General features: G+C 31.7%; 1 protein-coding gene across 1 annotated transcript; it reads left to right on the forward strand.

Annotated features, from left to right (window-relative positions):
• Positions 1 to 2,292: 2,292 nt before the first annotated feature.
• LOC143071246 (uncharacterized) lies at positions 2,293 to 9,992 on the forward strand. The gene is made up of 5 exons (XM_076245440.1): positions 2,293 to 2,409; positions 2,676 to 2,732; positions 3,668 to 3,703; positions 7,837 to 7,884; positions 9,322 to 9,992. Exons 1-5 carry the CDS (start codon positions 2,377 to 2,379, stop codon positions 9,796 to 9,798), a joined length of 651 nt encoding a protein of 216 aa, XP_076101555.1. The 5' UTR covers positions 2,293 to 2,376; the 3' UTR covers positions 9,799 to 9,992.
• The last annotated feature ends 4,565 nt before the right edge of the window (positions 9,993 to 14,557 follow it).

Genomic DNA, 14,557 nt, shown 5'->3' on the forward strand with positions numbered 1-14,557 from the left:
CTTGCTGTTTTTAAAAACTTATACGCAATGACCCCAATTTCTTAAAACTAATGTGACATAGATAAAAACGAGTGGCACGCGTGTACTATTATGAAAAACTCAACGGCTCATCGTCCCCTTTCCCCCGCGAAAAAAATCATAAGCTATATTGGTTCATTTAATGAATAATGCATAAAATCTGAAAATTTTAATTTAGCACAAAATACATGTTTCTCGGCACCCAAATTCGCTCTACTGATTTATTATATCTCTTTCCCATTAAATACTCCAAAAACGCTGAATAAAAAGACGAGAGATATTAGCTTTAATTAAATGCTTTGTCGTTCAATATATGATTTGCTGTTGAAGTCATATATATTTTCAGTACTTTAAAGTTTCAAAAAAAGAATAAATATAATATAAATCTAAGAAACAGAAGTTACGTTTGTAGACCGAACGCGCGTCTGGTGGTAAATACAAAACTTCAATCCTGGTATCTGTGCTGAGTTTATTTGCAGATGCTAAATAAAATTGAGAATGGAAATGGGGAATGTGTCAAAGAGACAATAACCCGAACATTGAGCAGACAACAGCCGAACTCCACAAATTGGTCTTCAATGTAGCGAGAAACTCTCGCACCCGTATGCGTCCTTCAGCTGACCCCTTAAAAACATATTCATACTGGCACACTGATAATGGACGTCATACTAAACTCCATACTAAACTCCGAATGATACACAAGAAACTAAAATTAAAAATCATACAAGACTAATAAAGGCCAGAGGCGTCTGACTTGTGACAGGCGCAAAATTGCGGCGGGGTTAAACATGTTTATGAGATCTCTCAACCCTCCTCCTATACCTCTAGCCAAGGTAGAAAAGTAAACGCATAACAATACGCACATTAAAATTCAGCTCAAGAGAAGTCAGAGTCCGATGATAGAAGATGTAACAAAAGAATATAAATAAAATGACAATAATACATGAATAACAACAGACTACTAGCAGTTAAGTGACATGTCAGCTCCAGACCTCAATTAAACTGATTGAAAGATTATGTCACCATCATATAAATATCAGGGACAATCCCTTATTTTAGGGGTTTAGTATCATACTATCATAAAATGTATGAGAAGAACATAACCCGTGTAATGTCAACAACTGTTTTTTTTAAATAAATGTGTTTAGTTTCGATGCAAAGACCCTATAAGTGAATTAATATTAAAGCCAAAATATGCAATCTTTAATGAACTGACAACAGTATCGTAACTATATATGTCTTAATAAGTCTGTTTAAAGGTTTTGTAAGACAGGATCGATCATGTCTTGTATAAAGATGGCAATTCATTGTTTTTAGTCTTTCAAAAAAAAATCCTCTTCAACTGAAATAGCAATTGAGCGTAACTTATTGATACAATGTACCTTGTGTTTTACTATTTAATTATATCAGAATGTGTTGTTTTCTTTGTTGTTTACCCATGCCTTCGATGACTTGAACAGCTATTGAATGAACACTTCAATATATGTGTATCTCATATAATCTTCATGTACATGAACAATGAAGTTTTTATGTAATTTTAGTACAGCTATAGTACACGAAAAAGAAGTTAAACAGACTACATTTTATGAATACTTTAGACAGAATTCCGTTTCATTATGTTATGTCGGTAATCCTGTGAAAAATATTTCAAATTTTGAAAGCATTCATTCCGAGGTAAATTTGATAATTCACAAATTAAGGCAACGTTTGTATACAGCTGTTCAAAAGTCATAAATCGATTGAAAGAAAACAAATCTGGGTTACAAACTTAAACCGAGGGGACACATCAACTATAAACTAGTATCAAGACCTATATCAAACAAAATGTTTTAGAGGAAGAAAATATCAGTGAATCGTAACATCACAAATTTGTGAATCCACATTTATGAAAGGTACATGATTCAGATACTTTGGTACTATTTACAAACATTGAAGGAAAATACAAAATCGGGAGAAGTAAAAAATATTGGGGATGCATCTATTGGACTGACAATTATAAGCTTTGAAGAAAACTATAGACAGTTGGTGTTTGTAAGTCAAAGCAGTAAAGATACGTTTAAAGGTAAGAAATAATTCGCTATTAAGTCTGTTCTATGAAACTGAAATAAATGCAACTGAAATTTGTATAAAGAAGTCAGAATCATTTGAGTTTCGAAAAAACGAATTATTAACCCACGCACTCTAAAAATATTAAAATTTCCAAGTACTAAGGAAATTAGTGAATATAGTTGGGTCAAGTAGAATTTTTATTTTTATGAATGGAAAATTGGAAAATATAGTACAAAGGGAAATTATTAGAATGTATTTAAGCGAATGAGCTCTCACATATTCTTTAGTTTATACATTTAGTTGCAAGGAATGGCTTCTTCTAAAACTGAAAGTGTTCCTTTGGTAAGACATGATATGTTGATTATCTGTATGTTTTAATCAATAGTTAATATGGGCTTCATCATACGTTAGGTAGAAGCAATAATTTTACGTAAAACAATGGTTGTTTAAAGAAGACAAATTATAATCATATTGAAGAAAACATAACATTCATCAATTTTTATCATTGTAAGCATTTTGTTAAAATATAAATCATGCATTCATTAATTTAATCACACCAAATCTTTATTTGAATATTTTTTATCAGTTGATGTAATTCTTTGTTACAGAAACATGCACATGATGGCGGTTATGACAGCGATCAAAATACTTTACGCTCCCGAAATGTAAGTTTCATACTTGATTTAATGTCGGCTAGTTATTAGCAATGAAGTCTGCAAAGTTGAAATCTTAAGAAAATCTAAAACAACAATTTTTTACATACTTATGGAGACAGGGAAAGAATTTATATTTGATTGATATATTTGTTTAATCGCAAGTTTCCCACAGTTTTATAGGACGATAACAATTTTGAAATGCATAAAATGTGGTTCCTTGAAGATTAGTGTCAACTATGCAAGGGGTATAAATAAAGGTAACTGTAGTATACCGCGGTTGGAAATCATAAATTGTTTGACAGAAAACAAATCCCGGTTACAAACCGAGGAAGACACATCAGTAACAAAAGGAAAACAACGAAACAACAGGAACACTGAAGTGTAACACAAAACAAAAGATAAAGCAACATAAATAGATACGAACTATTAGATAATAACTGCCATATACCTGACTTGGTACAGGCCATTTTAAGAAAAAAAGGTAAGTTGAACCCTTTGATTTTGTGGCAAACCAAACCTCGCGCTTTTATGACAATGTTAAACATAACACTAAAATGACAAGTGAAATCGCAATAAATACTTGTTTATATGATATGAAAACAATTACATGCTATATAATATATGGTTGCTAGCTTTGGATAAAGAGAGATTACATGTAAACCTTGAAGGACGATGTGAACCATGGAGTAGCAACCATGTTTTATTGTACTCCTTGCGTAAGGTGTATGTAAAGCGGTATGTTATCTCTTGTTAGTTATAGAACTTGATAAAGTACAATCAAAATTCTGAAAATGTCCGCATCTTGTTTATATCTCTATTAGAATTTTTAGTAGGGAAACAAAGCGTGAGTATCAAAAGTATGTAATTTATTTTTTACAATTAGTTGTTTGTTCACTTTTATCCTTTTAATAAATCAACAATAGAAGATCTGTTTTGTTTTTCAGTCGTCAATTGATAACAGTTCTACAAAAGTTGAAATGGTGAGTTTTTATTTTTATTGTCTAAAATCATTCAATCCTATCGATGTTTAGTGAAATTAAACATTCTTTTATCCATTCAAAAAAATGCATACTACAGACCTGAAGCATTCTATTAGTTGGAGTATGATCAATATCGATACACTTTACCGTCGTCTTCCCGATTCATCGGGAAATGTGACGAATACAAAAATCAGAAAGCAACCTAAGGCCACCAATGGGTCTTCGAAGTAGAGCTAAACTAGAATCAGAGGCAGAAGAAATAGACAAATAACGCATTTGATTGATTGTGCAAAATAGAAAAAAATTTACATGAATACCCATAAAATCAAACTTGAGAAGTGAGGCATTTTGTTTTATTTTCGGTTCAAATTCAATATCAGTACATGGCTGATTATATAGTGTTATAATAGTTTTTAATGCGTGACAGATACGTTATTAACTCTCTTTTAGTTCACGCATGCTTACATTATGTTATACTATTGAATATTGATAGCTTCGTACTTGGAATATTTTACTCGTATTTGGAAAATGAAGGAGAATAAGTATTAAAACGAAATATTGTTGAAAGTGTAAAGATCTTTATTAGCCTACTTCCAATAACTCAATAGCTTAAAATATGAACAAAAATCATTGAATTAAAAATTGTGAATTAAAAAAAAAATTCCTACATTTTAATGATAGAACTTTAGCAAAAATCAATAAGATAGATATGACACGGCTGGTAATCTACACACGCAGAACATTTGGTTCTGCAATGAAAACCGTGAGAGGATTTTCCGGTTGTGCTTGAGTGGAGTAATTGTCACCGCTTCAAAAGGTATGTACATTTCTAAATCTCAATTTTCTTATTCAACTGATCAAAATATTAAAAATCGGAGAATGCTATGCTGTGGTGAATACTTTAACGAAGAGATACATGTATCATTTACTGTTGTACGTAGAGTTGAACTCCTACAAAATCAGTTGTCCCACGATAAATTGCCTAAAAAACTGACATTTCAATTTTGAAATGGTTCTATTTACAGACCTACAAGTTCAAATTTAGTTTTTTTTTCGGGCAATGGGTATGAATGTTGATTTTGGCGGCTTGTGCGCTGTCCTGTGTTGATAGACGTCTTATTAATTTCAAAAACGATATTTTTTCATTAAGTCATGCGTGAGGGGATCGGTTCTGATTGAGGACATCGTGAATGCGTGAGGGGAGGTACAAATCATTTCTTTATAATCAAGCTATGAGTCGTTGAAACTTACTTAAATTTGGTTACATTGGTCATGAAAAAACACATATGTGAGTGTGCTTAAAAAAGTTTATGAGATTTGATTTTGAAATAATTGAAGGAACCTAGGTTTAATAATATGTTTCACGAAGAATATAAAGACAAAAAATGTTGTCAACGATTTTGTTTTCTTGGTACAAGTAAAAACTAGACCAATTATTTGCCCACATCGATGTTGGTGAATAATAAATTATGTATATCTGCCTGAGTTGTTTCGAATATTTCGTGATTTTGGGCGAACAGATTTCGTCTAATAGGTGTCGAAGTTTTCATCGGCGATATAATTTTCTTAGATATATGTGGTGATCTCTGTGACGTATATTTGACGACAGGACTACTCCCAGAGGGTTTAGTTCGCTTCTAGGGCGGGGATAACTTGTATCTCCATGGCTTTTTGTAGAGAGTCAATTTCAGTCCTGTTTTTCATTTTCCTTTGAAGAATGGCATTTTCTGAAATTGAACAAATAATTAATAGGTTTATTTCATTGAATCGGTGATCAGTTTACATCTATTAAAGTATAAGGATAAATCTGTGATTTTTAATCAGCATTGATTTCATCACATTTATTGAGTCAACAAAAGTCACAAAGCCAAAGATTAAAAAAAAATGTTTGTACTTCCCCTCACGCATTCACGATGTCCTCAATCAGAACCGATCCCCTCACGCATGACTTCATGGAAAAATGTTGTTTTTGGAATTATTAAGACGTCTATCAACACAGGACAGCGCACACGCTGCCAAAAACAACATTCATACCCATTGCCCGAAAAAAAAACTAAATTTGAACTTGTAGGTCTGTAAATAGAACCATTTCAAAATTCAAATGTCATCTTTTTAGGCAATTTCTTGTGGGACAACTGATTTTGTAATAGTTCAACTCTACGTACAACAGTAAATGATACATGTATCTCTTCGTTAAAGTATTCACCACAGCATAGCATTCTCCGATTATTAATATTTTGATCAGTTGAATAAGAAAATTGAGATTTAGAAATGTACATACCTTTTGAAGCGGTGACAATTACTCCACTCAAGCACAACCGGAAAATCTTCTCACGGTTTTCATTGCAGAACCAAATGTTCTGCGGGTGTAGATTACCAGCCGTGATGAAGTTAACTACAAGATAAAGTTGTTATATGGATGATTGACTTTGATGGTCCTAAATACATGATATATGTGTCTTCCAAATCATTTGGTATCGAGAGTTTTTATACGCCCGTCAAAATTTTGACGAGACGTATTATGGTATACAAATGTCCGGTGTCCGTCTGTCCGTCTGTCTGTCCGTCTGTTTGTCCTGCGTAAACATGTCGCACCGTTACTTGAGAACGACTTATCTAAATTTCATGAAACTTAGTTGTTTTTATGATGGTCATATGATCTGTATACTTTTTGGTGAAAATAAGATTTAAACTTTTTGAGTTACGGCACTTTGTAACTAAAACAGGGGTGTGGTTTTTTTCACATGTTGCATCGTATCTCTAAAACGATTCTTGATTATTGCTTAAAACTTTACACACTTCTTAGTTATATTAATATTAATATCTGTATACTTTTTGGTGATGATTCAAAATTTCATTTTTGAGTTATTGAGTATTTTGTAAAAAAGGGGAGGGTTTTTTTACATGTCGCGCCGTATCTCAAAAAGGATTTATGATTATTGCTTAAAACTTTACACACTTCTTTGTTATATTAATCTTAAGATCTGTATACTTTTTGGTGATGATTCGAAATTTCATTTTTGAGTTATTGAGTAGTTTGTAAAAAAGGGGGAGAGAGTTTTTACATGTCGTGCTGTATCTCAAAAACGATTTATGATTATTGCTTAAAACTTTACACACTTCTTTGTTATATTAATCTAAAGATCTGTATACTTTTTGGTGATGACTCAAATTTTATTTTTGAGTTATTGAGTATTTTGTAAAAAAAGGGGAGAGTTATTTTTACATGTCGCGCCGTATCTCAAAAACAATTTATGATTATTGCTTGAAACTGTTCACACTTCTTTGTTCTATTAATCTAAAGATCTGTATACTTTTTGGTTTGATTCAAAATTTTATTTTAGTGATATTTGTAAAAAAAAACAGGGTTGGGGGGGGGGGGGGGTTCACATGTCCCACCGTGTCTCAAAAACAATAAATGGTTATTGCTTAAAACTTTCTCAGATACTGTTTATGATTATTGCATAAAACTTCCACTCAAGACGTCGGGCGTATCATGCGGTCATGCGGTCATGGCGCAGCTGTTTATTTAATGAATGGCTATTATTTATTTTGAATTTATTGAACCATAAAACTAATGTTTGACTCTTCACATTGAATAATCCGCGAAGCGGATTATGTAAAATGTGAAGAGTCAAAAATTAGTTTTATGGTTCAATAAAATCAAAATAAATTATTGCCATTCATTATAAATAAATTTCTATCAAAAATAAGGCTCAAAGAACTTTTTATATTATATATATTAACAATAACAACGTACACACATGTTGGCTTATGAATACACAACGTTAGAGTGGGCGTGTCGCCATCAAAATTGACAACATTGAAAATAAAACTAATAATTTTAACCAATCAGAAGACAATAAATACACCAAATTTATTTATTAGAATATGTATCCAACATATTACAGATGGTGACACTAAAAACAAATCGTTTTTTATGCATATAACTCTTTCATTGCAATATGTTAAAACTATCGTTCAAAAATGAAACTTAAGAATCATTTATCTCTATTGAATTATAAATGTATCGTGAAGTACAGTGGCATAAGGTCTCTTAGTTTGTAAGGATGATATTTTGAAACTCTGCTGCACCAAAGTGCTATGTTTTTATATACTTTATATAATTTTAGGAGCCACCTCCTGAAGGCAATGATGAAGTAGAGGGAAGAACTCTCAATGTAAGTTTCAGTCCTTAAATCGTATAATTGATTAAATGATATATGCTATTATGATGTATGCTATATCGTTTACCTATGCAACATGTCAGTCCAAAATGGAAGATTCTGATTTGTTTTTTTTTTTGCTTTTTGTTCTGAAATGTAACATACGATATTAAAATAGCCATGTATTCATATTGGTATCATTCACCAAAGAACCAGATAATCGACTTGTCGGGTTGAATTCGTATATTTTACATGATAGAAACAAATTTTTTCTTTGTTTCACCATCAAACTGGAAGATGACTTGGTAAGTTCGGGTTAAACTTATCTACGTCGGTTCATACATTATGAAGTCGCTTATATATGTGTCTGAGTCAAAGTAATTAAGGCCGGATCAACGTTTTTGAGGTCCAAAACCTAGGATAGGCAATTGTATTATAAGCTGAGCAGAGTGTTATAGACAGTGGGACGACGTATGAGGCTAACGCCTCTTGTTGATATAAAGAGCCTCGATGTGATACCTGGGCCTGTATTAAAATTTCCATTAATTGATATGTATAATATATCATACATGCTTTGGAATATATTTTACATATCCCAGAGGACATGTATTCCTTGTTACGCTCTACAGTACGGTTATACCTGAATATTTGTAAAGTGGCATAAGCTGTTAAATAACCTACATGTGTACTAAAGCGTATATTTAAATTGCATAAGTAAAAAAAACAACAATGAACAGTGCATGGACTAGTAGTTATAATGTATAAACATTTCGTGCGTATTTCAGAGTAGACGCCATTCAATTGTCCATTATGCAATCATAAATGTTAGATCTTGTATTCCATATGGTACGATTTTAAAATAAGAAATTGAATGAAAATGTTAATGCTCATGGTACGAAATGGCAAAATCATGATACGAAATTGTCATGTTTGGTACGAAATGGCAGTGGTACGAAATGGTTATGGTATGAAATGAATAGCTACATATCTTAACGGTATCTAGCCATTTCGTACCATGCATTTACGATGAGAACATTATATTTCAATCAGTTTAATAAAGGTCTGGAGCTTGCAGTAGTGCCTTGTTTTTTAATCACAATACAAGATGTTTTATTTTCAAATAAAAAAAATGGCATACCATGGTACGAAATGAGTAACATTTTAATCTTATATATGGTACGAAATGATGTAGATTATAATCTCCCATATGATACAAATTGTTAACATTATAATATTCCACATGGTTCGAAATGGTATACATTACAATCTTCTATATAGTACGAAATAGTCACGGTCCGAAATGATTTTTATTATGGTACCACATAGGTGTAACAAAATGGTTATGGTACGAAATGACGAAGATTCATCTTAACATACGTTTGAAGAGAGGCAACAGTAGTATACCGCTGTAATACTTTTCCGTAACAGTAATAGTATATTCTTTTTATTTAGGAAGATGAAACTGACAGTAGTTCTAAGTCTGGTGCTGTAAACATGTTCCAATCTCGATGTGAGATTACAAAAGGATTATACGACGTTGCCTTACTGATGGCAAATGCATCTCAATTGAGATCAGCCATAGATTCTACAGATAATAAATACAAAACGGTCCTTATTGTGCTCCTTATTGCATCTATATCGTTACACCTAATAAGTGCTGTTTTTTTATATGTTCTATTCATTAAAGAAAAACAAGCTAAGAATAAACAGCAAGCAAATGAGTCCATTAACATGTTACAGCCAACCGTGAATCGAAAATCATCTAAAGGCAGAAAACAATCTGCAGTATGTCCAAAATGTTTTGTAGAAATCACATGCTGTCACTGTTGGAGAGTATACATAACTGACATTATAGCAACATTGTGTGTCATTGCAGTAACAGTTCTCAATGTTTTTATTACAGCGTTTGGACACAACACAAAATCATAATTCACAAATGATCATATATGCTGAATATTGTTAAAGGGGCATTAGCTAAGATGTAAAAAAGAAAATAATGTAATATGTGTGTGTGATTGTTTTGTTCAAACTTTTAAATTGGTGAAGGTGAAAAAGTGAAATGATAATTCGCTTTGAGCATTCAGTTTGGCTTAATTTTGTCAAAATAAACTAAGAAACATTGATGTTGAATTGGTTATTTTCAAGTGAATAATTCGACTTCATTGTATAATCTTCTTTACTTATTCGTGTGACCTTCAATTAAACCTTGCTTCCGTTTATCAAGGCTATTATTCATATATTGTCATCGTCCTCTTTTATGATAATAACAAAGGTGAAAAGGACTGTTTATATTTTGGTGATTTTCTCAGAAACAAAAATTCCAGTCTGGTTTAACTATTTGCATGTCTTAGTACCTTTTTCATAGGGTTACCTGTGATATATAGATAGGGTAAAATGGGATTTTAAAAACTAGCAGTAAAACCTCAAGCTTAAAAGAACTGTCCTTTCGGCTATTGAGATGTATAAAAGGCAGCCATGTAGACGATACAATTGCTGTCTATTTTCCAACATAAGGAATAAATTATCTTAGCTGTATTTGGCAAAACATTTTGGACTTTTGGGATTCGCATTGCTCTTCAACTTTGAAATTCATTTTGGCCTACATTTTGATTTTTTTTCGAACGTCATTGGTGAGTCTTTTGTAGACGAAACGAGGGTTTAGCGTACAAAATGTTAATCCTGAAATCTATGGTGAGTTTATTTCTTCATTTTCCAGTAAACGTTGAAATTTCAAGAACTTCATCCATCCGGTCTACCATCTTAGCAGAAATTTACTATTGTGTGTATTCCTGTTCCTGTCAATGTCTAACTATTATAGTTTTCGTGAAAATTGACAAACATTGCTAATGAAATGTCATGTGTAGTCTGTTGACAGTTTCAATAATAAACTTTTTTTATAAATATTGTTACTCGTGTTTTCTGTCTATTTACTATGATTTTAGGATTAATGAACGAAAATATTAACATATTGTAAAACATTTATATCTTTGTGGAAATAACTCCTGGTCGATGTCATGATAATTTTGAGATGAAATATGGATTTGATATTCTGACCATTTTTGTCCCAACAAAATCATTCCATCTCGATTTATCGACGACAAGGTACCTAACATTAAAACCTTTTGTTCTTTTTTGGCCAAGTCGGTTATGTTGGTTGGTTGCCTGGAACTAAGCCGGGACAAAAGAAAACTACTGAAAGTTGAAATTGGTCACTAGTTTCAGCAGACAAAATATTTTGAATAAAGTTTCCATGATAAAAGTTTATGTATTATTTCTATTATCAAAATTATTATATTTTGTAAAAACTATAGGGTTGAAAAAAATGACTGTCAACGACTTTGTCTGTTTATCTTAGACACACTGTTTTTTTTTACACTCTTACACGATTTCTAAACTTTGATTTCTAAATTTTGAGTTATGGATATATTTGATGATGTTTTTTTCAAGCGTTAAATGCTTTGCTATGGGAAACTATAATGTTATTTGTTTTAAAAGTTCAACAAGGAAGTTGCAAAGGAACAAGCAATTATGGTTCAAGTATTATAGCTTTTATATATTTCCCCGGATCTCCTCTTTAATGGATATTTCCTATAACCATCAAATGGATATCCTTGTAACAAATTGTAAAGGTCGTACGTTTATACTTTTATATAAAAGGTTAATAAGTAAAACCTCTTAATATACCTTTTGTTTAACCTCCATATTAGAAGAGTATGATAAGGTTGTAAATAACTGTCTATATTCATAAGAATAGCCCACCATTTGAATCAAAACACCTTATAATCAGTTGTTAATAAGTTTCCATGGACGATAATCTAGAATAATTGATCTTTTGACATATTGATAGTATCCCCCGTTAATACTTCAAGAGAAAACATTTAAGCCTCAAGCATATTTTACAAAGTTATTTAGTGATTAATTCAAAGACAGCTTTGTAGCATGCATAGAAAAACACAATTGCATTAGAAATAATTCAAAAACTTAAATTTCGACATTTTTTTACTAATTTCAAGGTCACTTCCTATCACCTTTTGCCTGATGATTATAGTAAGATTTGTAGACTGAAAATTTTATAATATTATTAAAGTGGAATGAAAGTCTTATATAGGATTGTATCTATGTCTTATTCTATCACCTTTCACCACTTGACTTTGTGTTTCTACAGAACTTATTAAAATACCTACCAGCTGATTCGGAACTGTTTTGTTTGATCAAACAAATTACAATTTGACCAGAATTTTTAATAACTGCAACAGGTAGAGATTAACACGTACACTCAAGTCACAGTAATTGTTCATCGAATGAATAAAACGGAAAAACAATCAGTATGTTGGGTGTCAGTGTGGTCAATTGGAAGAATAAGTAACAAGTTCCCCCAAGTAGGATTTCAATACATCAACAATCAAATCAAGACAGCAGTAGTAAAGTCATTAATCGACTGAGAGAAAACAATTACGGGTAACAAACTAAAACTGAGGTAAACACATCAAATATAAGAGGAAAACAACGAAACAACAGAAACACTGCAGTGCAACAAAAAAAAAAACCCGACAATGCAACACACACAGAAGCGAACAATTTCTGTTGCAATAAGTTTGAAGTTCAAACTTAGTTTGACTGGACTATCTTTGATTGAAACCATCAAAGGTTGTATGATAACAACATATAAATTTTGTAAAAAAAACAACACTATATTTTGGGTTAACTTTTATATACAAATAAATATGGGTCTCCTTATATTAGGAACAGTTCATTTTCTGCCCCATGGAAACAAATCGTTATATTTGTTAACAAATACTTTTAATTGTTAAGATTTAATCATGTTATACATCCCTATTACAGTTGTCATATGTTTATTTCATTATGTGACACCTTTAATAGAAAATTAATAACCTATATGAATTGTTTATTAAAAACATACAACTCTGGTAAAATACTGGAATACAATACTGGATCAAATTGTGCACAATACTGGTATACCAGTATTGCGAGCACCAACTACGGGAGAAAAAAACAACATTATTTAGGTTGTCTACATAAAAAATCTACGAATTAACAGCTAAACTTCGAGCCCCTAAATCCCTTTCAAAAGATGACATCAACATCCATCTGACTAAGTTGGCTCTAATAACTTTAAAATCGGAGTATGAAAGTTTTACTTCTTTATATTAGACTCCAACATCACCACAAAATCCTTAGAAATAATATATTGTTAGCTGGTCTCGATGTTCTACTTAACGTCATTTTAAGATTATTTCTATTATATTTCTACAGACAAATAATGGTTAATCAATCAGTGGTGTATGCCAAATATGGATTCCTTACAATTCTGAAGACCAAATCCAAAATACTTGTTTTTGCATTCATATGAAGCAGAATCCAGACAATACATTTGTAAGGCCAAACATAAACCAAGCCAGAATCTTCTCACTCAATAAGCACCATGTTACTGTTAGTGACTGTTGGCACCTCATATAGCATAGTTAAATTGACAGGGATGCTTCTAAAACTAGTATGTCAGCTTCCCATAGGCATCTTTCTTCATGTTGACACAGAAGAAAATCAAACAAGGACCAATCATACCATAATACACAGTTTTTGAAGATTGGATGCATCCTTCAAATTTATTTTGCATAAGCATATCTAGGACAGACAGATACACGAAACACCATGAAGATAAGAAATATTTTATCAAAGGTCAGTTTGTCTCTTATAATTACCAGCCCAGCAGTTAGCACAAAAAGGGTCATAATTATAAATTAGCTGTTAACAAAACCTTGAATTTTTCGAAATACCAGGGATTTCTATCCCCCTCTATAGATTACCTTAGCTGTAATGGAAAACCCTTTCTTAATTTTGGGTCCTCAATGCTCTTGAACTTAGTAAATTAGTTTGCCTTCATTACTTGTTTTATTTGAACATCACTAATGAGTCTATCGTAGACAAAACAGATGAATGGTGTACAATTTTTAATCCTGGTATCTATGATGAGTACATTACCCGCCTCCCCCAATAATATTATCAAGCTGAACTTTCTGTATTCAATCAATTGATCTCCTGTCTATTGAGATTTTGTGCTATAATGGTTAGAATTCCTTTTCATGTAATCAAACTTATTGGAGAGCCATATAAATAGTTACAAAATTAAATTTTTGGTTGATAAAATCATGTTAGTTTTTGAGATAAAGTATACCAGTTATTGGTGGGGTTCATGTTGTTATGTCTTAAGTTTTCTATGTTGTGTCTTGTATACTATTATTTATTTGTTTGTCTTTTCATTTTTTAACCATGGCATTGTCAGTTTATTTTTTATGAGTTTGACTGTCCCTATGGTATCTTTCGCCCTTCTTTCATATGATTGGTATTCCTATTGACATCAAATGACATAAAATTTCAACAATACCTGCAGATATTTATATGGATTCTCAAACCATCATATAGCTAGTTATAAAACCAGCTTTCATCCACCATTTTCTACATAAGAAAATGCCTGTATCAAGTCAGGAATATGACAGTTGTTATCTGTTCATTTGATGTGTTTGAGCTTTTGATTTTGCCATTTGATTAGGGACTTGAAGTTCAATATTTTTGTGATTTTACTTTTAACACATATTACTAACTACTTCTTTCTGTAGTTTTAAGAATAATAAGATCTATAAACACAACAATGAATAACAACTAAAGAAAG

The sequence above is a fragment of the Mytilus galloprovincialis genome, chromosome 4 (genome assembly GCF_965363235.1).
Source record: "Mytilus galloprovincialis chromosome 4, xbMytGall1.hap1.1, whole genome shotgun sequence".
NCBI classification, from domain to species: Eukaryota; Metazoa; Mollusca; class Bivalvia; order Mytilida; family Mytilidae; genus Mytilus; species Mytilus galloprovincialis.

Bases quoted from the DNA above. Each gene is read 5' to 3' on its own strand.
- LOC143071246 (XM_076245440.1), top strand. From the start codon at position 2,377: ATGGCTTCTTCTAAAACTGAAAGTGTTCCTTTG. The intron at 2,410-2,675 runs GTAAGACATGAT...TCTTTGTTACAG, and splicing joins AAACTGAAAGTGTTCCTTTG to AAACATGCACATGATGGCGG. The intron at 7,885-9,321 runs GTAAGTTTCAGT...CTTTTTATTTAG, and splicing joins TAGAGGGAAGAACTCTCAAT to GAAGATGAAACTGACAGTAG.